The sequence below is a fragment of the Anolis carolinensis genome, chromosome 3 (genome assembly GCF_035594765.1).
Source record: "Anolis carolinensis isolate JA03-04 chromosome 3, rAnoCar3.1.pri, whole genome shotgun sequence".
In the NCBI taxonomy this organism is placed as follows: Eukaryota; Metazoa; Chordata; class Lepidosauria; order Squamata; family Dactyloidae; genus Anolis; species Anolis carolinensis.
The window spans coordinates 231,824,355-231,849,183 of record NC_085843.1 but is presented as its reverse complement, the minus strand read 5'-3'; the positions used below and the strand labels follow the sequence as shown (position 1 = coordinate 231,849,183).

The 24,829-nt window shown below is 40.5% G+C and overlaps 1 protein-coding gene and 1 long non-coding RNA gene across 3 annotated transcripts; one reads left to right on the top strand and one right to left on the bottom strand.

The window, feature by feature from the left end:
- Positions 1 to 9: 9 nt before the first annotated feature.
- On the top strand, positions 10 to 16,082 carry LOC103279683 (proton channel OTOP1). 2 transcript variants are annotated; one of them, XM_016995624.2, is made up of 7 exons: positions 10 to 5,368; positions 7,549 to 7,849; positions 8,874 to 9,010; positions 9,517 to 9,575; positions 10,477 to 10,604; positions 12,054 to 12,976; positions 14,635 to 16,082. In XM_016995624.2, exons 2-7 carry the CDS (start codon positions 7,600 to 7,602, stop codon positions 14,806 to 14,808), a joined length of 1,671 nt encoding a protein of 556 aa, XP_016851113.1. In that variant the 5' UTR covers positions 10 to 5,368; positions 7,549 to 7,599; the 3' UTR covers positions 14,809 to 16,082. The 2 variants fall into 2 exon arrangements, with proteins under 2 accessions (XP_016851113.1, XP_062832405.1); XM_062976335.1 differs by having other exon boundaries at positions 145 to 7,849.
- On the bottom strand, positions 9,642 to 17,781 carry LOC134297791 (uncharacterized). Its single transcript, XR_010004662.1, has 2 exons — positions 17,127 to 17,781; positions 9,642 to 12,758 (listed from the first exon to the last, which is right to left on the bottom strand). It is a non-coding gene; the product is annotated as an uncharacterized LOC134297791 (long non-coding RNA).
- Between the last annotated feature and the right edge of the window lie 7,048 nt (positions 17,782 to 24,829).

Genomic DNA, 24,829 nt, shown 5'->3' with positions numbered 1-24,829 from the left:
AGAGGAATGAGCCGCGTGTCCCGGGCAGCCCGCTATCTCCCGCGAAGGGATTGGGATTAAGGGTGGTGGACCGGAGCGGAGGCCCAGCCTATGGAGCCAACTGCTGCTCTTCGGTGCGGGCGCCGCTGTCGGAGCCTTGGCAGCCCGCGAGAGCCGGAGCGAGGCTACGTGCAAGAAGACACAGCCAGAGAGCGGGCACATCCGGCGCCTGGCTCCAAGGCATCATAATCCCTCGGAGGCCTTTGGAAGCCTGCAGGTGGAAGGCGGCTGCTGAGCAGAGAAAGGACTGATGTATACATATGTGATACGTATATATCAGTGGCTCCCAACCTTTGGGACTCCAGGTGTTTTGGACTTCAGCTCTCACAATTCCTAACTGCTAACATATTGATCATGGGGACTCTGAGCATGTGCAGAATGCCTTTCCCTCGTTGCTCAGTCCGGGATTTCTGGGAGTTGAAGTCCAAAACACCTGGAGGCCCAAAGTTTGGGAATCACTGGTACAATAGAGTCTCACTTATCCGAGCTAAACGGGCCGGCAGAAGCTTGGATAAGCAAATATCTTGGATAATAAGGAGGCATTAAGAAAAAGCCTATTAAACATCAAATTAGGATATGATTTTACAAATTAAGCACCAAAACATCGTGTTATACAACAAATTTGACAGAAAAAGTAGTTCAATACGCAGTAACGTTATGTTGTAATTACTGTATTTATGAATTTAGCACCAAAATATCACGATATATTGAAAACATTGACTACAAAATGCCTTGGATAATCCAGAAGCTTGGATAAGTGAGACTCTACAGTACATTATACAAAGGTGATCCTTCCTCACCCCATATTGATCACAGGGACTCTGAGCATGTGCAGAGTGCCTTTTCCTCGTTCCTCGGTCCAGGATTTCTGGGAGTTGAAGTCCAAAACTCCTGAAGGCCCAAAGGTTAGGAGACACTGGTATGTTATACTTGGCCCTTCCTCGCCCCATATTGATCATGGGGGCTGTGAGCATGTACAGAGTGCCTTTCCCTCATTACTCAGTCTGGGATTTCTGGGAATTGAAGTCCAAAACACCTGGAGGCCCAAAGATTGGGAGCCACTGATATATTATACTTAGCCCTTCCTCGCCCCATATTAATCATGGGGACTCTGAGCATGTGCAGAGTGCCTTTTGTATTGTCAAAGGCTTTCACGGCCAGAATCACTGTGGTATTGTGGGTCTTTTGCAGTCAAATGCAAAAGAGGTTGTGAGGTACCTCTGAGGATGCCTGACACAGATGTGGGCGAAATGTCAGGAGAGAAAACTTCTGAAACATGGCCATGCAGCCCAAAAAACAGCAACCCTGAGCGTCTTTTTCTCGTTGCTCAGTCTGAACTAAGAATGGAACAAACCACCTGTGTCTGTGCCATCACCTGCCAATTTCTTCTTCAGTTGAGCAGGGATGCAGCAGAATGAAAGGAGTATTTTAAAAAATATTTATGTGTTTATTTATGTATATATAGGTATGTATTCTCACAGATGTAAGGAGCTTTTATTTTTACACAGCCCTGGGTTGTGTGAGATGATTGCTGTGTCTCCGAACATGTGCAGAGTGCCTTTTCTCCTCTTAGTCCCAATCCCAAAAGGAACAGACTGCTGTCACCTATCAGTTTACCTTGCGGCTAAGTAGGGATTTAGCAAAATGGAAAGATACACATATATATCTATATCTCCTTCCATTCTGCTACATCCCTGCTATAATCCAACGCTATGCCATGGCATAGATGCACCCTGTGCCTTCAAGTTGACTGTTGATTATGCAGAAGGTCATTCCATGCCAAGTGGTCTAAAATTAAGAAACGTTCCCACCCTCGTGTTCTCCAATTGTGTTCAAATTTTAGCTGTAGCACCATTTAAACTGAGCTTCCCAAAATGTGATGTCTCTAACTGCAATAGCTTCAATTGTATTAGACTTCAAAAAATGGCATTTTGTTAAATGTCGTGCGCACGCTGACTACTGCCCTTCAGATAAGAGGGTCTAGATGTGCAACTATTGCAGTGAGAGTCCTCAGATTTTGGGGAAACTTAGTTTAACACCTGAGTAGCGCTACAGCTAAAATCTGAACAAAATTGGAGACATGATGGTGGGAAGGTTTAGAACACTTGGCATGGAATGAACCCAGAGTTAAGTAGGTGGGCACCTGCCCTATCATATCTGAACATGCCCACTTTTCCTGGCTACTGGCTATGATGTCAGTAGAAGTCTTTTTAAAGATGTTTTTTTACTTTTGCTTTTATTGTTTTTAATTATTTTACTGTTATATGTTATAATTGTTTACTTTGTTACCCTTGTTTATGCTGGGCCTGGTCCCGATGTAAGCCACCCTGAGTCCCTTCGGGGAGATGGTGGTGGGATATAAGAATAAAGTTTTTATTATAGGGATGCAGCAGAAAGGAAAGGCACTCTGTGCTTGCTCAGTCACTGTTATCATTTCACATAACCTTGGGGCCTGTAAAAATGACAACTCTTCCTCGCCCCAAGGTTATGTGAAATGATAACAGTGACTGAGCAAGCACAGAGTGCCTTTCCCCATCTTTCAATCCAGATCAGGAAAGCAACAGACTTATGGTGACTGGATGAGTTTCAGAAGAAGGTGTTTCATCTCCCCAAGACATGTACGGGTTTGTTATTTTTACAGACCTCTGGATTGTGGGAAATGTTAATACCAAGTGATTCTGAACATGTGCAGAATGCCTTTTCTGCATTGCTCAGTGCAAAGCAGGAGAGACACCTCTCATAGATTGACCATAAGTCCAAGTAACTTGATGGCAATTAACAATGACAACAAAGTCTTTGGTAGGTCAGCCTGAAAGAATTGATTGGTTGGGTATGTATGTCTTCAAGTTGCATGTTGATTTGTGGTGACTCCATGAATTTCATAGGGTTTTCTTAGGCAAGGAAGACTCAGAGGTAATTTGCCAGTTCTTACTCAAATATAGCTGAGTCAATTAGTTGACAGTCTCCCATCCAAGTCCTAACCAGGGCTGATCCTGCTTAACTCCCAATACAAAAGGTGGTTTCCTTTTACATGTAGCCTACAGTACCTGATATTGGTCTCCCATCCAAGTACTAACAAGAGCTGACCTTGCTTAGCTTCTAACATCAGACAGGATCTGGTGCCTTTAGGGCTTCTACATCCTTTGAAGGCACATTGCTGTTTATGGGTGAGCTTGCTGTACCATCTTGGTTGCAGAATACAGGGGTTTAGAATTTGGCTAGGATGGGGGTTAAATTCAAGGACTCTTGGCAGACTTGTTTCGCTGGTTTTTTACGAGCACATTGTGCATTCTTTGAAGGTCACAGAGAGCCTATGGGTCTATATAAGCTAAAAGAGTCAAGGGAGGAGCTCTTGCAGGAAATATGCTTGCATGTAGAATGGCCTCACATACTAGGTATCTTGTAAAACTATATATATAGTATAGAGCTTTCCAAACTGCATGTTGCAGGAACATAATAGGAAACTTCTAAGTCTATGTGAAATCAACAAGAAACAATATACAGGCAGTCCTAGAGTTACAAACATCAGACTTACCAGCGATTCATAGTTAAGAATGGGGGTGAGACAACAGGAAGTGAGAGAAATCTACCCCTTGAAAGGGAAATTTACTTCTGGAAGAGTTATCATGGAGGAAGCTTTATCACGAATCCTTGTTTCTATCAGAATCCAATTTTTTTCAAAATCCAATTATCACAAAGACAGAAAGTGGAGTGAAATCTTCTGAACAGGGGTAGAGATAACAAAACAAACACCACAGCAGTGTTAACCTTCCCTATTCTATCCAAAGCATTTTATATATATGGCTGGAGTTACACTTTAAAATGTACCTGTTGCAACACAGAAACAAATTCAGCTTAAGAACAAACCTACAGAACTTGTCTTGTTCACAACTTGTAGACTGCCTGTATTTAAAAAATATATAAATCAGAGGTTTTCATGAGATATGTTATGTCCACATATTTCATTATTATTTATGTATGTGTTCATATCTCTTATAAGGAGTTAGTTTAACCTGCGGTTTGTTTGTAAAACAGGATTACCGTGTCGAGTAATGATGCCTGTCTAAATAGTGTGTCACCAACATGAAATGTTTGGAAAGCCTTGCTGTACGTTACATAATGACCAGAGGTGTGTAGCTATTGAAGGATGCAAGAGAAGGCACTGCCTCTTCAAATAATAATTTCTCCACAAATTGTTCTTCAGTCCACAAATTTCTAGCATTGCAGAGAGTGAGACAATGAAAATGGCTTACATTAGCTTGGTTCACAATCTCTTGCAAACTTCAGCTGCCCCTTGGGATACTTAAACATAGTTCCAAGTTGCTGGAGTTTTCATATCACAATACTAGAAGTTTGGAGACTCAAAGAAAATGTGTGTGTTTAGAATTCGTATTTAGGGAGGCTAAGCCCTCGTCTTGCTGCCCCCTCCCCATATTCAGTAAAATGTGGATTTTGGCAATTACAATTTGAACTGCATCTAATTTTAGAACATTGTTCATCCTTTTCTGGCTGTTCAGGAGAACTCATGTAATTTTCTACACTTTTCTGAAAAGCTGATGCTCAAATGCATGTATTAAGTCCTTATGCGACAAAAAAAGTATGTCTAAATGAAAAAGTATTTGTCTGAAGAATTAATTAAATGTTTGGTTAAGATGCATTCTGTACACATGAACCTGAGAGTAAACCCTGCCAAATCCCATGAACTAAATATACATAGGTTTTAGACTATTCATTTTGAAAATACCATGTCGAATTAAGTATAAAATAATGTTTTTATTGCAACTCAGAATTTTGGCATAATCATTTGTATTGAAATTATAGTTCAAATGTGATTGTGCAATTAGGAATAGTGTATTAGAGAATGAAATCTTTCTGAAAATATATTTTTTATTTTAGAAATGAATAAAATATGTTTGCCTAGATTATGTGTATTTTTTTTCTTGGGATATGTCACCCCATGGAATTATTCCTTTATTTTGTCAGCTTTTCGGAGCATTAAAATCCTTTTCATTTTCTAAAATGTAAAACAAGTGTGCTTCATTTTTCTGATATAGTGCTGGGAAGTATGCTTCTACTGTTGTGTCCTGTAGCTTGCAGTAAGGCACTTGAAAAACAAGCACAGGGCAGGGAGAGAAGGCAGATTTGAAAATCTTGATTTCCCTGCCCCTACTTATGCAAATAGGAGTGGTTCCCAGCAGACCTCCTGGGAGCATCATTGAAGGTATATTACTGCCTCATCCTGCCAGTTCCCCCAGATTTCTGCCACAGCTACCTCTTAGCAGGAGTGGGAGACACAAGACTTGGGGTCTCAGCAGCGTGACAATACCAGGTGAGTGAGTTCTTGCAAGAAGAAAAAGACTGGGAGCCTTGGAAAAATAATTTTTAAGGACAAAGGCTCATAGAATGCATTCAGCCAGCATGGTCAGTTCCGTGAATTTTAAACCAAAAATATATATTTTAACAAGTGAAGAGGGAATGAAAAAAAATCAGGGATCCAGGCGTGCATCTACATTGCAAAATTAATGCAGTTTGATACCAGTTTACCTGTCATGCTTAATACTACTAAATGAGGGGAGTTGTAGTTATACAAGCTCTTTACTATTCTCTGCCAAAGACTATTGGTGCCTCGCCAAACTGAAGATTCCAACATTCCGTAACATGGAAATGTGGTATTAAAATTGTACCAAACTGCATTAATGTTACAGTTTAGAGATACCCAAGGTTTCATTATGAGAGTTAATATTCAAGTGTTTTATCACTGATATATTAGTGATTAGAATTGTATTAGTGATTGGGTGATAAAAAGATAAAGGTTTCCCCTGATGTTAAGTCCAGTCATGTCTGACTCTGGGGGTTGGTGCTCATCTCCATTTCTAAGCCGAAGAGTCAGCGTTGTCCGTAGACATCTCCAAGGTCATGTGGCCGGCATGACTGCATGGAGCGCCGTTACCTTCCCACTGGAGCGGTACCTATTGATCTACTCACATTGGCATGTTTTCGAACTGCTTGGTTGGCAGGAGCTGGAGCTAACAGCGGCCACTCACACCGTTCCCGGGGTTTGAACCTGTGACCTTTCGGTCTTCAGCTCAGTGCTTTAACACACTTCACCACCTGAAAGGATGTTACATACAAGATAGAGTGGACTTGTTTTCTGCTGCTTGAAATAATCGAATAGAAACCAATGATTCCAATTTCAAGAAAGGAAATTCTGCCCAAACATTAGGAAGAACTTCTTAACTCTAAAGGCCCTTCCACACAGCCCTATATCCCAGAATATCAAGGCATAAAATCCCACATTATCTGGGTGTGACAAATGAGATATTGTGGGATTTTCTGCCTTGATATTCTGGGATATGGAGGGCAGTGTGGAAGGGCCCTAAGAGCTGTTCAACAGTGGTATTGACTTTGTCAGAAAGTAGTGGACTCCTCTTCTTTAGAGGCCTTCAAACAGAAGTTGAAGGGGCATGGTCCAGGAGTTTTTTTAGTGCATGGCAGTGGATTTGAGTTGATGGTCCTTGCAGTCTTTCCCAATTCTGTGATTCTAATGTGATCAGTCGATATATACGTTTGAAGTTTTCTTGAGAGATGAGGTTGAGTCTAAATCCCACAATTCCAGAGTGGTTGGAGAGGTTCTCTTATTTTAGAAACTGAAATCATCTGTCAGTGTCCAAAAGGCTTGGAGTTTTTCTTCGTAGCTTCTGGTGTGAGAGTATTGGCTGTCTGCAAGGACGTTGCCCAGGGGACACCCAGATGTTTTACCATCCTGTGGGAAGCTTCTCTCATGTCCCCACATTGAGAGCTAGAGCTGATAGATGGAGCTCACCCTGTTCCCCACATTTGAACTGCTGGTCAGCAGTCCTGCCAGCACAAGGGTTTAACCCATCCCGTCACTGGAGACTCCAACACATAGGTCTGTTTAATGGTTCCAGATTTCCTTGGTAGTGTGTGGGACTCAACCTGCATAAATAATATGTGACTATTACTTTTATTGCAGTCTGGGCTTCTAACGTTCTCCAAACTTAAAACAGAAAAAAGTTCTCATAAATCCGTCTACCTAATATGAGGCAAATTGCTCCCCAGAAATGTTTTGTAGGATGCAGGATGCCTATAATTTCTAAGTATCAGCCCCATAGTCCTTCCAATCAAGCCCACATTTGCAATCTATGTTGTACTGTACATGTATTATGTTCTTACTTCCGCTGTATTAAACTGCTTCTGCCTTTAGTTGTTGTGGAAGATGTGGTCCTGTCGAAAGAAAACCCCATGATAGGTTTGCCAAAGGTCACCTTGTGTCCGAAATTACTTGAAGGCAAACAACAGCAAAATAGAAAAAAGGACATGTAGTTAGCTCCCACACTATTATAAGCCTGTGTGTGACAGTGTGTGTGAGAGAAAGCAGGTTGTGTGAAGATGCATACAGTATGTGATATGGATTTAACCAGTTGCAAAATGTGTGTGCACCTCCCTAATCTTCTGTTCTCTGGTCTTGACCATCATGCTCTTCTACAGAACTTCACCCTGCCACATTCCAGTGGCACAACGAAGAGAAGTCACCCACCCATGGCATCCACTACACAATCCAGTTCCCTGCTGTCCCTGCTCTATCTGGTCCTGTTGACCTTTGTGGGGAGTGCTGTGCTCCTTGCTGAGATGCACCAGCACAGCTTGCTGAGTCGCAATGTCCTTACGTTTCTGGGGGCACTCATGATTTCGTCCTGCGTCTGGATGCTCTGGTTTGGATGGCAGTCAGCCAACAACAGGCAACTGAAAATGCATCAGGATCACCAGGCTGGAGCAAGCTGGCTCAAAGGTAGAGGTACTACAAAAATACAATTGGTTGCAATGCACCAAGGATGAAAACCAGTAGCCCCTAACGTCTGGAGGAACTTTTTCTCAAGTCAGGGTTCATCTTTGGGCAAGTTGATTATAGCAGATGGGAAATGGAATTCAGTGGCATCTGGAAGATCATCGGTTGTCAAAAACATGAGAAAATTGTCCCTAGCCATGAATTATCCTGCCCTTCCAAAATGTAGACATTTCTGGTAAAGAGAAATCAAAGACACCTGCATTATAAGAGTGGGAATGCTGTGGACCTTGAAGGACTGCACCGAGCAAAATAGAAAATAAAATTTACTCACAAACCCTTTGTCTTATAATTGGCTGTGACAAATTATTATGTTTGCCTTTACAACCTTGTGAGCTAGATTACGTAAATTGCAAAACACTCTTAAGTCCCATGTACACTGACCATTTAATGCAGTTCGAACTATCAGGATCCTAAATAGTTCTTCAAAGATAAAGCCCACTCTTGAGGCTTCTAGAATACTAAAAGGGGCCCTGTATTTTCAGAAAAAGCTCTTTGATAAACAAAGATATTCCTTTGGGTGGGCTGTGCAATCCTCACATGGAGAAATTCATGCTAACTAACAATCACCTTGGAGGAATTTCAGCTACTTCCTCCAGGGATCAATTCTATTTAAAGGGCTGTGGTTCCATCCTATGGAATTCTGGGATCTGTAGTTGAGAGAGGGGCCCTTATAAGCCTCAGCCAGAAAACTATTGCCTACCCAAATTACAAATCCCAGGATTCAATAAGAAGATATGATAGTTAACATAGTATCATAGCGCTATAATTATGTAATATGGAAGGGCTAAGAGCTAATGTAGTGTAGTGGTCTGGAGACCAGGGTTCAAATCTCCACTCAGCCATGGAAGTCTACTGGGTGACTTTGGGTGGGTCATACACTCTCAGCTTCAAAGGAAGGCAAAAGAGAAGTCTGAAGTATATTTCTTGTGAAATGCTTTGGAGTGACAGTGCTTTCTTGTCATGGCAGGGGGACTGTCTCTTTTTGCACTGGCCACACTGGTTTTGGACTGCCTCTCCTTGGGCTACTACTATGAGCTGCAGCACTGTGCCTCGATGTTAATCACCACCTTCCCTGTTGTACAAGCTGTCTTCACCATCATTCAGGTGAGGTTGGATTTGATTTAGATACTTGGTGGAGAAACTACAGCAATCTCAGCTAAGCCAGATTCATCCTTCAAAGTGTAAGCAGGCATTCTTTACTTCCTTCTTCCTCAGATCATTCAAGTCCACATCCAGTTTTAAGCCATTTGGCTTCCTTCTACTGTTTTGATTTTCTTTGAAAAATGCCTGCATTATTTAATGCGTTAAACCAGGTTTGAGAGAATCAAAGAAATGTTTTAAAACGGGCGTGTAAAGCCTTTAGTGTGGACTACATGGCCTCCCACCTCTGAGCCTTACTGCAGCTCAAAGGAGAAGTAATTTGGGAAAGTACAGGTGGGGCAGAATGATGTCCTGGTTTAGGCATTGGACTAGGACTCTAAATACAACGATTCAAATCCTCACTCAACAAGGAAAACCCACTGGGTGAACTTGGGGCAGTCACATTATCTCTGCCTCAGAGCCAGTAATAGTGTGACATTGTCTTTAATTTTGCATTTATCTCTGTACAGGTCTCGTTGCTGTTGTTTAATGCTAAGATTTGCATTCAAGAACACCAGCATATAAACAGGTAGGACTATTATCTTGAGTCATTGCAGTGGATAGTTAATTGTCAATACCAGTAAACAAGTATTGTCTAGAATTATTTATTTATGTCAGAAGCGAACCTAGGGCACAAGTTATAATGTATTTGAAAACACAAACAAAGTTAAACAACACTTGGCATTATACGAAATGTCCTTTGACCAGTACTGGCCACTTGGAGTTCCTCTGGTGTTGCTATAAGAAAGTCTTCCATTGTGCATGTGGCAGGGCTCAGACTGCATTGTAGTGGGTGGTCTATGGTTTACTCTTCTCCACACTCGCATGTCGTGGATTCCACCATTTCTTAAGGTTGGCTCTGCATCTCGTGGTGCCCGAGCACAATCTGTTCAGCATCCTCAATGTCACCCAGTCTTCTGTGTGTCCAGGAGGGAGTCTCTCATCCGGCATCAGCTGCTGATTGATTTCCTGGTTTTAGCCTGCCACTTTTGGACTCTCACTTGCTGGGGTGTTCCTGAAGGTATCTCTGTAGATCTTAGAAAACTATTTCTTTATTTAAGGTGCTGGCGTGCTGGCTGATACCTGAACAGGGAATGGGTCAGAGATGTCAATGGCTTGGTCACAGCAACCTTTGGAAAATGGGAATGAGCTGGGAATTACAGCAGGAATAGCTGCAAGGTCTCTCGCCACTGCTCTCCCATTTCCACCATGTTCTGCAGATGTATTGGTTGCACTCTGCCTGATGGGCAGGCTCTGTAAAATGACAGCATGAATTGTTAATAAAGTCTGAGAGAATAATAGTGTAGTTGAGTTGGTGACTAGAAGTCAGTCCGAATTTTGAACCATCACAACTGTAAAATGACAGAATATCTTTCAAAAGCACATAACACAGCACATAACTAGATTCTTTATTTATCTTTAATTTCTAGGTTTGGGTTGATGCATACTTTGGCTACTAATGTGCTCCTGTGGATGAGTGTGGTGCTGGATGAATCTATGAAGCAGCTAGAAGAATTTTATGATGCTCAGAAGGGAGATAGCCCTCAGATTCCTCATGGTACCGTCTATATTTCTTATTGGGGAGAGGAAAGCAATGAACAGTTGTTCTTGTGTACCTTTCAGTTATTTTCAATTTATGGCGACTCTAACACAACATAATCATGGCATTTTCATGGCAAGAGTTGTTCATAAAGCTGTTGCCCATGATGTTTTCTGAGACTGACAGTCAGGCTATTCCAAAGTCATCAAATGGGTTTCCACGGCTAGGCAGGAATTTGAACTCTTGTTCCCAGAATTGTAGTTCAGTGCTCAAACCATTCTGTCATGATGTTCTCAGCAAGTGGTAGAGGTCTGTAAAAGGACAATGACAGACTACAGGATTTGCCAAATTCTAAAATATGATCAACTTTCCAGTCACCAGTTAACTTGGCAACCCTATGAATTTCATAGTTTTCTTATGTGAGGAATCCTTAAAGATGGCTTTGCCAATTTCCCCCCCGAAATATAGCCCGCAATACCTGGTATTTGTTGGCAGGCTCCCATCCAGCTACTAGAGTTGGAAGAGACCACAAGGGCCACCAAATCCAACCCTCAGGGACTTCCATTAATAATAAAAAAAACAGGAAAGGTCTGCACTCTTAATGGGAAAGGATAGGCATCTCTCCAAATCAAAACTGCATATCTCCATATGAGCCTTCCCAGCACTTAATGCCCTCAGGAGAGGCCTCCCTCAATACTACCACTTTCACAGGCATGGTTGGTAGGGATGTGAGACACGAATTTCTTAGTGACTGACCTCACTCAAACTCCTTTTCCAAGAAGATCAGAATAGCCCTCTCCTTACGGTTTTTCCTTGGACTTATTTTAGAACTAAAGTAAAGCTTTTAAAGAAAGAGCTTTTCACAACATGCTATATTACTGCTTAGTTGGGTTTTTTAAATTGTTTCAGTATTGCAAATATTGTGATTCTGTTTTAATGTTTATGTTCTTAATTATATTGTATTTATTTTAAATTAAAGCCATAGCCATCTTAGTATGCAAAGGCATTTCATAGCACCTTAGAATCAAACTGAGAAAGTGAAGTTGGTACCATATGCTTCCATAGGGTGCATTGAAACTGTATAATTAATGTATGGTAGTTTGGCACCACTTTAACCGCCATGCCTCAATGCTATGGAATCCTAGGATTGATAGTTTGGTGAAGCACTAGCAATCTTCAGTAGGGACAGCGAAAGACTTCGTAAAACTACAACCCTCATGACTCCATAACATTGATGCATAGCAGTTAAAATCATGTCAAACTGCATTAATTCTGATGCACCCTAAAATGTTACAAGATTCCTTTGCATTCTCGCTTTAATTTGTAAGGCACCTGGAATCCCAGATTTTGGGGAAAGGTAATGTATAAATGGAAGTGCTGTTAATAATAATACAACTTCGGAGATCATTTGTTGTTGCAGTACCAACAGAAAGGATACCTGCTACTTTCTTCCTGGTTTTTCTCCAGGCAGCCCCAGCACCAACAGCTGCATTTGTATCACCAGCCTGTGCCACAGCTTTTCGGAGGGTGCTGCCTACCTGCATCCCTTCAACATTGAGTTCAGCCTCTTCTCTTCTACAATGTTGTATATCATTTGGAAGAACACTGGCAGGGAAGGCCATCACCAGAAGCCCCCAATAGGCCAGAAGGCACACTTCCACCTCAGTGGGGCTTTTGTGGGACTAATTTTAGGGGCTTTGGCCATTTCAGCAACTTTTGGGGTGATGATCTCATTTGGAGTGCTCGCCAAGCTGCCTGAAACCATTCCTGAAGCTCTTCGAACATACTACATCTTCAACTCCGTTTTGTTGTCAGTCATGTTCTTGGCGACTTTGATTGGCATCACCACCTACAGGATGAAGAGAAAAGGTGGAGCTCTTTCTTCCGATAAGAGTGTGGTAAGAAACTTGGATGTTACCTTGCTTCTGGGTAGCTCCTGTGGTCCCCTCATGGTGTCCATATTTTCATTGGTAGCCATCTTCTTTCTCCATGCCAGCGGCAGTCTCCATCTCCTGGACTTCTGCTTCTCTCTCTGTAAGACCATTCAAATACTGGGACAGAATCTGTTCATTACTGAAGCTTTGTACTCTAGCCCCTCCCATGATGAAGCCGATTCTCAAGATAATACTGAATTTGCTGGTAGCAGCTGGGTGTTTTCCATTTCTAGATCTCCTATGGAGCAAAACAGCAATGAATCTTTCTCCAAAACTCACACAGTGACCAACTTTGTGGCCAATTTAGACAGTCAACTATCTCAGCAATTGAACGACTATGATGCTGACCAGCCCCAATTGCAAATTCTTCCTTCTCAAGGAGAACCTAAGAAACCAAGCATCAGAAGAAAGATTCTACAAAACATTTCAATTCTCCTCATCTTCTACAACATCTCGGTGAGTAGCTCAGCTTGTATCAGAAGCAGAGGTGCTGCAAAAATATAGATATTATTTCTATTCACTTAGTTTGGAGGTGATGTGAAGACTCGTAGCAATAGACAATCCAACAGAACTGCTAGGAAATTGAAACAATACTCTCTCTGAAGCCATTTAACATTAACTGCTATTTCAGCATGTTGGGGAATCTGAGCTGTTAGGCTAAACAACCCTCAGTTGGGGTGATTCCATCAAAATATAGCAGAGTACTAGGAGTATACTCCTTAACCAGCAGAAACTTATGTGTTGATACGAAAGGATAAGCTTCTGTTCCTTAGGATGGTTCAGGATTGCAGAGTCAGAACTTCAGTTCAAAAATATTTATTGAAGTAAAAAAAAATACATTCTTAATAGAAAAGGTCTTGGAGCTAACTAGCTTACTAATCTCATCTTCTAGAAGAGGTAAAAGGTAAAAAATATCAATGCAGCTACATTTTGCACAGAGAGAGGCAAATGTTCATTGTCAGAGGGAGAAAGGAAAAGCAAAAGAGACCCTAAAATGTTGAGACCACATAGTCAACCCAGGGCAGTTTAAACGGAAGAGAAAGTTATCTCACAGAAATGCAATTTAACTTCATTAAACTAGATTATATGAGTCTATACTGCCACGTAATGCAGTTCAATGCAGTTCAATTGCATTCTGGAACTTCATTATATGCAGTGTAGATGGGGTCTTAATGGTATAATGTAGAAGAGCACCATTAGAACATGATATACAGTATTTTCAAAGTCCATGATAGTCCTCATTGTAAAAGAAAGGGAATATTATTCACTACGGTATGTTTAGCATTTCAAGCTGTCCTAAAAACTGCCATCTTTCTTTGAACTTATTTTAGTTATCCCTCCCAGATGCATCTGAAGATATGAATGCTCTTATTCATTATTACTAATTCCACAGTTTTTTTTTACTGAGAAACTTATTTCTTTTCTTTTTTTTACTGAGAAATTTATTTCTCTTTCCATTAAGTTGCATAAACAAATGCCATGATGATGGCATTGATTTCAGTAACAGTGGATTGCTGCCTTGCATAATGAATCCATTCTGGGCTTTAGTTCAGATTTCAAAGGAGCTCTCTAATGTGCTGAATCCTATTCCCCAAATGAGCTCAGCATCTTAAACAACTCCTTTATGCTTCAGACTAAAACCAGGTATAGACTCACTATCCCATTATGCATATGCTTAAATCTTCCTTGCTTAGAAAGGATCTAACTTAGCCTACTTCCCAACAAGTTTTTGTGCACACTAATGGGAGAAAAAAATATTTTATTGATAGTAAAACCACAGCCTACTTTACAACCTAGTGAAAAGGTTCTCATTCACCATGACATATTCATTCAGCGAACACTTAATTAAACATGTGAAAGAAAGAAGATATAAAAATCATGTGCCCAATAATATGTCACATACATTCCAGCTTCATGTTCCTTTCTGAGAATTGTTGCAGTCCTCTTGATAATAGAAGAATTTACCAAGAATCAAAGTTTATAACTACACTACTGGTGGCCACCATAGTAGCATGCAGCACATGTGAAATACACATCTGTATTGATATAGCAACATTTATGCAAATAATACCTGGACTATCTGATCCTTTTCCTTATCTCCTTTGTTTGCCTAGGTTTGGATTCTGTATGCCTATGGCACACGCCCACACTTGGTAAGCCAAATTGAGCAGTCTTTCTATGGTTTCACGCTCTGGGCCATTGTAGTCAAGATCTCCCTGCCACTGGGGATCTTCTACCGCATGCACTCTGTGGCCAGTCTCTTTGAAGTCTACTGCAAGACATGCTGAATAAGTGCCAGCCTTGAAGCAATGAATATTTCTTAACATCATGAGCAAAGTATGACCAACAGTAGACATTTCAAGGAAGCCAAGAGGAGCTTGTTGTGCTAACTTGCATTGTACCAATACACCAAGCAAATTGCATTTGTTCTCACCTGTTATCAGGTCCACTGAGTGTGACTTGGAGCAAGATGTATAATTCGACCCCTCCTTCTTATAGCCCCTCTCATGACATACTATACAGTGGCAGGGCTCAATATATACAGTGGCTAAGGGGATCCAGGAGGTGTAATCCACACTGAGTGACACCATCAGAATGGGTGACACCAAAATGACTGAGGCCCCTTCCACACAGCTGTATAAAATCCACATTGATCTGGATTATATGTCAGTGTGGACTCAGATAATCCAGTTCAAAGCAGATCTTGTGGATTTTCTGCCTTGATATTCTGGGTTGTATGGCTGTGTGGAAGGACCCTTATACACAGTGTTTCAGCAGAAATGTATTTATTTTTTCTAAAAATAGCCCTGTAGTTAAATATAGCCATAAATACATTTTTGTAAACCTAGTTTCCCAAATATTGTATCAATATACCTAAAAGACTAAAACTCTATCCTGATTTACTTTTTGAACTTTTGAGTGCATATGCACTCTAGCTGAAGCTTTCACCCAGTTACAATGACACTTGAAATCATTTGGTTTCATCTGCATGTGCTACAGGCACACACTGTTGTTTTCATTACTGATAGTTTTTATAGTCACTGATTTTTGTCAATTCTTTGGAATATTAGCTACAATGTTGTGGTATGGTATATGGGGATGACACCATGGGTTACTGCAGTGATATCAACCTAGTGGACCAGTGTAGGGGTTACTAAGGGATTCTTCAGAGAAGTTTTCTACTCTACAGTTGGAAAGGAAAGCCTCAATCCAAGCAGATTTTAATAGCATCTCAGCAGGATGGGGTTTGTGGAATATTATTACTTGCCTACAGCCTTTGAGCTAGGATGGCCATGACAAAAAAAATCAATCAATTTTGTTTGTGTTTCCATGTTATAAGGGAAAGTCTACCTCCCACATAAATACACACCTGCATCCTGGCAGGGATCAGCTGAAAGTGAGCTAGTTGAAGGTAAACAGAACCAATTTACCAATACTCAGTCTTGCCTCTATGACCAAAAATACTGTATTGTAGTATAAGTACTTACTTCCACAGACCAAGAACTAATTATTTAACCTTTTGATATGTTAGATACAATAAATGGTACATTTCTTTTTCTGCTTTTGTCTATATCTTTCTTTGAAAATAGCCCAGTGCTCTTTTTTGTATGAATGGTTTTTTCAAGGATGGCATTTATATTTGAAACACTATGTATTTCAACTTGTTGACGAGTAATAAAGCACATAGCTTCATAGGAAAAGCAAACAATTTTTCTGGTCTGTACATTTGACTGGACTGGGTTTTGTACACAGTTAAAACATCTGCCAGGATCTTTTAAGATCCACAAATCTCACTTTGAGAGAAAGGCAGAATATAAATTCAATAAACAAACACAAATAAAATAAGACTGTTTTAATAAATAATACTAATAAATCTTTATTTGTACCCCACCACCATCTCCCCAAAGGAACTTGGGGTGGCTCACAGAAGAACTCCAAGTGCTGCATATAAACAACAATGGTAAAGGTAAAGATTAAGTCTAGTCAAGTCCAACTGTGGGGGTTGGTGGTCATTTCCATTTCTAAGCCAAAGAAATGGCGTTGTCCATAGATACCTCCAAGATCATGTGGCCGGCATGACTGCATGAAGCACCATTATCTTCCCACTGGAGTGGTACCCATTAATCTACTCATATTTGCATGTTTTCGAACTGTCAGCAGTGGGAGCTCACCCCACTCCCCAAATTCAAACTGCCAACCTTTCAGTCAGCAAGTTCAGCAGAGTAGTGGTTTAGTCCACTGCGCCACCAGGGGCTCTCAAAAAGTGCTACCAAACTACTAATACCAGGATTCTATAGCATTGAGCCATGGCAATTCAAGTGGTGCTAAACTGCATTAATTATACAGTGTAGATACACCCCATGCTAGGCTTTGAAACAGTAACTGGCCACCATCACTTCCATGGATCATAGCTGAGCAAGTCTCCTCAGTACTGATCCAAAAGTCAAACTGCTGTCCACATAGTCTGTGTATATTTAGAGAAGTCAACAACTGTAGTCTATGTGATAAAGCTAAAATAAGGACAGGAGCATTTTAAAAGAGTTTCTTACTTTTTCTGATGCCTGCTCCTGAATTATCAAATCAGAGTTAAAGAAAAAAGTCATACCTGCCAGCAGGACTTTTAGGAGTTGTGTCCTAGATTATCCATTGACCTTCCTTCTTCTTATGATCCACAAGAAAAACTATATATAGAAGATTTAACAATAATAGAATTCCACTAGCCATAAATAATATTACCAACGAGCAATGAATCACAAAACTAAACAGCAGGAATCTGGCTTTTATTCTCCTGTTGTAATGGAAAATAAAATACTTTTATCTGCAAAAGATTTGGGGCAGCCATATACAGAAGGAATGACAAATGTTAGATGTTAAGTCTCTCCGTGTTTCAATGTATTACGCAGTGTATTCACTCTAGATTTTAGAACAAACTTCAAATGGGTTGTCTATAAAACTGAATATATTTTGAGATAAGCTTTAGCAGTATAGATACTGAATTTAAAGGACAGACTCTGATAAGAAACCCAATAACCACCCACCAGAAATATACACATGAAAATATATACATGTAAGTCTGTGCATTTAAGATTATTTTGTTTATTCAATTTACCAGATATACACCTTCCTTCCCACAAAAATATAGGTAATGCTCTATTTTATTTTCATAAATCTACAAGACACATAAAGAGGATACTACTACTACTACTACTACTACTACTAATAATAATAATAATAATAATAATAATAATAATAATAATAATAATAATAAAGGGACTCAGGGCAGTTTCCAAACATATGGCAACCATTCAATGCCCAAAGAAAACCATACAAAACAGTTTACATCAAGACAAAGCACATTAGACAATATAAACAAACTAACTGTAACTTAAGAAACAAAATGATGTCGAACAAAATAAAGATTAAAATTTTTTAAAAAATCAAAATACAAAATCCCTGATAAAACACATTAAAATGAAATATATATATATATAACCGAGTACATCGAAACTCCATCAGGCGATGTACTATATCAAAAGTATCAAAATACAAGAAGCCACCAATGAAGTATTTTGCTATCTAAAATATGTTTCAATAATTAAGAAACACAATCTGCTTCAAATAATAGATACAGAAGTAGATACAGGCACTGATATAGATATGGATATAGGTACACACACGCCTAAGTGCCTAAAGCACTGATCTTGGAAACAGGATCAGACCACATTATATTTAGATGGAAGAACAGTAAATACTAGGCATGGTAGGGTATATTTCAGAGGAAGGACCTGGCAAAACCACTTCTAAATATCTGTCTCCTAAGAAAACTCTGTGAAATTCATCAAAGTATCTTAAGTCAACAGAAAATGTAAAGACACACACAACATATATCATATACCATTTGACTTTAGAGCACACACGAGCAGAACAACATACCTATTTTCCAGGCAAAAAATACTTGTCCAAAGCAACTGCTGCCACTCTTTTGCACTTGTTACATTTCCAGTCTAAACTCTCCCTATCGGGCTGCTTTCCTTCCATCCTGGACAGATGTAATGAGGAAGTGCTGGGGATGACTGACAGCCATTCTGACCTGTGAGGTTCCTTGTTCCTACTCTGACAGAAGTGGGAGGCACCTTTGTCAACCACCAGGTTTGCAGGCTCCACCGTGTGCCTGGTCCCAGGTGAGGAAGTTTGCTGAGCAACATGGAGTCAGGTGAGGAGGAGTGGAAGGGGTAGACTATTTGGGGATTATTCCTGATTTTTCAAGGGATCACTCTTTGTCTCTCTTAATGATCTGTGTGGTCTTTGATGCCTTGCCAGCTTGAAGAAAGGAGTAAGACAAGGGAATGTTTACCTAGATAAGTGCTCTTCAATGCAGGTATTTTCAAGGGAGCTGTCCAGAGTGCTGAAAATTCATGCTCTGCTCTCATAAAAGGGAAGGAAGCTCGTGGTTGGGGAGTCGCCTAGTAATGGCCTTTGAGAGTGGGGCATGCCCCATATCGCTTCCTCGCTCACAGGTGTTTGTAAGTTCTCCGCCTCCAGGCTGCATTTCTAATGGAAGGGATGACATCACTTATTTATTAAGGTCAGGCCACTCAGCTACTTTCCAGCTAATGTGCATGCAGGGATACAAGGGGGGCGGGTGAGGGTTACGTATCAATGATGCTGAATAGTCTGGAAAATCCCCCTCCTCCCTCCCTCCCTGTTGTGGGATCACAAAGCAGAAAGGGAGAACTCTCCAGGGCTTTCCAGCTTTTCCGATACTAGAATAACTTCATCCGTTCTACCTTGCAAAGGCAAGCAGGACTGATGCACATCACAGCACTGTAAGAATTCATATGAAAAGTATGGTCAGCTGTTATTAAAGCTTATGAATAATGTTTTTTAAAATTTATATTTTTAGTACTTGTTATAATGTCAGGATATCATAGTACAAAGGAGCCCCTGATGGTGCAGCAGGTTAAACCACTGAGCTGCTGAACTTGCTGACCGAAAGGTTAGTGGCTCGAACCTGGGATGCAGGGTGAGCTCCCGCTGTTAGCCCCAGCTTCTTCCAACCTAGCAGTTTGAAAACATGCAAATGTGAGTAGATCAATAGGTACTCTGGCAGGAAGACAATGGCGCTTCACGCAGTCATGCCAGCCACATGACCTTGGAGATGTCTATGGACAATGCCAGCTCTTCGGTTTAGAAATGGAAATGAGCATCAACCCCCAGAGTCGGGCATGACTAGACTTAATATCAGGGGAAAACCCTTACCTTTATCTTTATCATAGTACAAGTTGAACATCCCTTATCCAAAATGCTTGGGACCAGCCAAATTTTTCAAAATCCAATTTATTTATCTTATTTATCATGTCAGAAGCAAACCAAGGGTACAAGTTGTAATGTATTTGAAAACACAAACAAAATAAAAAAAACTTGACATTCTACTAAATGTCCTTTGACCAGTAGCTGGGCACTTGGAGTGCTTCTGGTGTTGCTATTAAAAAGGTCCTCCATTGTGCATGTGGCAGGGCTCGGATTGCATTGTAGTAAGTGGTCTGTGGTTTGCTCTTCTTCACACTCTCATGTCGTGGACTCCACTTTGTAACCCCATTTCTTAAGGTTGGCTCTGCATCTCGTGGTGCCAGGGCGCAGTCTGTTCAGCATCCTCAATGTCACCCAGTCTTCTGTGTGTCCAGGAGGGAGTCTCTCATCCGGCGTCAGCTGCTGATTGAGTTCCTGGTTTTAGCTTGCCACTTTTGGACACTCACTTGCTGAGGTGTTCCTGCAAGTATCTTTGTAGATCTTAGAAAACTATTTCTTATTTTAAGGTGTTGGTATGCTGGCTGATATTCAAACAGGGGATGGGCCTGAGATGTCACTGCTTTGGTCCTTTCATTGCTGGCTGCTACTTCCTGGTGGGTGTCAGGTGATGCAATGCTGGCTAAACAGTATAATTTCTCCATTGGTGTGGGGCATAGACATCCTGTGATAATATGGCATGTCTCATTAGGAGCCACATCCACTGTTTTATGAGGTGAGATGTATTCCACACTGGGCATGCGTATTCAGCTGCAGAGTAGCAAAGCAAAAGGGCAGATGTCTTCATTGTGTCTGGTTGTGATCCCCAGGTTGTGCCAGTCAGCTTTCGTATGACATTTTTTTCTAGTGCTCACTTTTTGCTTGATATTCAAGCAGTGCTTCTTGTAAGTCAGAGCACAGTCCAGGGTAACTCCCAAGTATTTTGGTGGGATTCCAGTGGGATTCCCTTTTCAGAGCTCGAGATGCTTGTCCGCTCTTAAGGTGAAAAGCACACACTTGCATTTTAGATTGATTAGGAACCCGCTGATTTCCCCTGTAATAGGCTGTAAGAGTACCTAAAGCTTTGGAGAGCTTCTGTTCAACCATTTCAAAGCTCCCTGCTTGGGCGGTGATGGCACAATCGTCAACATAGATGAAACTCTCTGTCCCTTCTGGCAGTGGCTAGTCATTTGTGTAGATGTTAAACATTGATGGAGCAAGCAGGCTCCCCTGATGCAGGCTATTATTCTGTTTTCACTGTCTGCTTCTCTGGCCCTGGAACTCAACAAAGAAGCTCCTGTTTTTTAGCATATTTCCTATGAAGCGGGTGAAGGCTCTCAGGAGAAGGCAATGATTTAGGTGTCATAAGCTGCTAACACATCTATGAAGACAGCTCCTATAATCTGCTACCTTTCAAAACCATCTTCTATTTGAAATCTTCTGAATGGGGGCACAGGCAGCAAAGCAAACACAACAGGAGTATTAATCTTTCCGTATAATATCCAAAGCTAATACATATATTTGGCTATTAGTAAATGTACCCGTTCTGACTTACAAACGAATTCAATTTAAGAAAAAAACCTATAGAGCCTATATTGTTCATAACCTGGGGACTGCCTGTACCTGTATTTGCCTAAGCATACATAATGAGATACCTTGGAGATGGAACATAAATCTAAACATTAAGCTCTTATGTTTCATATGCACCAGACAGACAGATACAAAGACAGACTGGTGATAAATTCATACACAATATGTTTAATATTTTTTCATAAATATTTTATTAGTCAAGAAAAAGGCAAAATAGAACACACCAATGATATATATAACTACCAGAATATCTACTACTATATAGTATCTACTACTACTACTACTTTACAATATTCTTCAAGACCTTCAAATATTACTTCCTTGATAGAACATAATTTCCAAATACTGGTAATTGTAAACCTTCTGATAATTTATTTATTTATTTATTTATTGCCTTTCTTTTCTCACCCCTGTGGGGACTCAAAGCGATGTACAACATAATAAATGGCAAAAATTCAATGCCGAACATACATATAAAAGCAATGCATAACATATCTAAAACAATAACATATAACTATGAATTAAAACCATCAAAAACCGTACCAAAAACATCAAACATGGGCATAAGACATTTAGACATTACACCAACGCCGTGATTGTCATTTAGCTGCTTCGGTAGTGCAATCACTCATCGTATGACTGTTTTCTAAACACCAGAAGGGAAGAGGGTCATTCTATTCTCACTGAGAAGGAAGTTTCACAGCCGAGGGGCCACCACCAAGAAGGCCCTGTCTCTCGTCCCCACCAATCGCACCCCTGAGGGCTGAGAGCAAGATCTCCCCAGCCAATCATAGCACTCTAACTGGCTCATAAAGGGAGATGTGTTCTGATATGTAAGTTGGACCTACATATTATTTTTGGGGGGAAACTCCCCTACTCTGCTCCAGGATAGTATCATACAACATGTTATATTATCAACACTCTTAATAAACCGTGTATCATAAAGCAGACAAAAATATTACTTATAGTAAACAAACAATAATTCTGTTGTTAACATCTGTTGTCTAATATTGTTCTTTCTATCAATGATTTTTTAGTAACTAAAGAGATTAAAATTAAATGAACACAATGCCTTTAAAATGTGGAATCTGTTTGGAAGAGATAGGTAGGTTATTTAAAGATTGGTCCACAACATTATTTAGTTACATTGAATATCTTTGTATGTGAAACAAAGTTTGAGTACACTCAGCCATCAGAAAAGATAGGTGTCACTACCTCAGCCTCCGCTGTAGGCAATTTCAATTATTTTGGATTTCAGATAAGGCATGCTGAACCTGTATGTAACAGGGAGCTTTACAGAGTATTCCTTAAGTAAAGATAAAGGTTTCCCCTTGACATTAAGTTTAGTCGGGTCCGACTCTGGGAGTTGGTGCTCATCTCCATTTCTAAGCCAAAGAGCTGGCGTTGTCCGTAGACACCTCCAAGGTCATGTGCCCGGCATGACTGCATGGAGTGCCGTTACCTTCCCACCGAAGCGGTACCTATTGATCTACTCACATTTGTATATTTTCGAACTGCTAGGTTGGCAGAAGCTGGGGCTAACAACGGGAGCTCACTCCATCCCGCGGATTTGAACTGCCGACCTGCCGATCAGCAAATTCTTCAGCTTAGTGGTTTAACCCACTGTGCCACTACAGCCTCAGCGTATTCCTTACTTTGCATCAAAATTGGAAGAAAACTTTATAATAAAAAAATAAGAATTGTAACGAAAGCTGTTACAACAATATCATTAGCAAGGCTGTCCAGAGCAAAGCATTGGCTGTTTTAACAGTATGCTATACTGACTAATCTTGAACTTACAGAAGATGAGACAGCAAGGTGTTCAAAGATCCTGACAAAGTGACAGAGTCCCCATAGTGCCCAGGGTTATTTTCAGGAAAAAAAGTGTTCAATGCAGACTGAGGTTGTGCTGCAGAATAATTTTTCACTAATGATTCTTTTCTCAGTCTTTCCATTGAAAATGTGACCTAACTCTGTTGAACATACTGTAGTAGCTTCAGAGGGAAAACCTCAAAACCCAAAAACATTTCAGCATGCTGATGTTTTTGTTGTGCGATTTCAGGTGGTTTCCAATATGGCAATTCAAAGAAGGACCTTGCATGGTGGGTCTTGGCAAGATTCCCTTGAAGCTGAGAATATGTGACCTTTTTGGGAGAGGGCAGGAATTAGAATCTTGGTCTCCTTGAGTTTTAGCCCAACATTCAAACCACTGTCCCATGTTTAGTTGCCATGCTGACATTAGGAGGCATTCTAGTCATATTGTATATTTATGACACACATTCTAATCCTTTCTTCTACTGAGCTACTCATTTAGTTCTGCCTGCTCCTCAATGTGCCACTGGTATTGTAATGGGAAATGCATAGAAGGGATTTGCTGATTACTCACATTTCCCCTTATCATAATTTTTAATTGTTTGGACAGAATAGATAACTGTATGTATTTCTCATATGAAAGCGCAAATGTACAGAGTTCTACACACAGAACAGTTTTTAAAATGTGTATCTTGAATGTTATCTTTGTAATCTAGATATCTCTTTACATTATTTATTGTGATGTAAATATATATTTGAAATCTTTATTGACCTACTTGCATTTCTGTAACTGTGCATATGACAACAGGGTTGAGCTCTAAAACATTTAAGCTTGGCTAAACTACAGTCTGTTTTCTGCACAATTTAGTACAATCTAACTGAATTAAACACATCACAGATTCCTAGATCTGCTCATATCCTGGAGTATAATTGGCACATTAAAAAGAATACAGATTTATGCTTTACTTGTCATGGTTATAGCATGTCATGTTTGCACAGACCGCAAGTCATTGTAATACAATTTTTGAGAAAATGAATCAAAGATTCTGTTTTTATTATAGCTGAAGAGGTGTACAGACAATCCCCAAGGTACAAACATCCAATTTACAAACAACTCATAGTTAAGAATGGGGGTGAGACAACAGGATGGGAGAGAAATCTACCCCTCGGAGGGGAACTTTGCTCCTGAAATAGTTAACAACACTCAGAAACAAGGGATTTCCAAACATGAAACAATAAAGGACAGCTAACACCTCCCAACAAAGGATTCCCCCAGGCAGGAAGCAGCCAGGCATTGAAGCTGCAAGGCCATTCAATGCTAATCAAAGTGGGCAATTGCAGTGTTCACACTTGCCTCAAGCAGACAAGAGTTCTTTCCTCCACCCTGGACATTCCACAGATATCCAGGTTTCCAGCAGACCTCACAACCTCTGAGGATGCCTGCCATAGATGTGGGTGAAACGTCAGGAGAGAATGCTTCTGGAACATGGCCATGCAGCCCGGAAAACACACAGCAACCTAGAATCTATTTTGTTTGTAGCTTGGGGACTGCCTGTATATCCTGTTCAGAACTTGGAATTGTTACTGGGAATGTGGACTACAGGTGCTGTTATCTGTGGT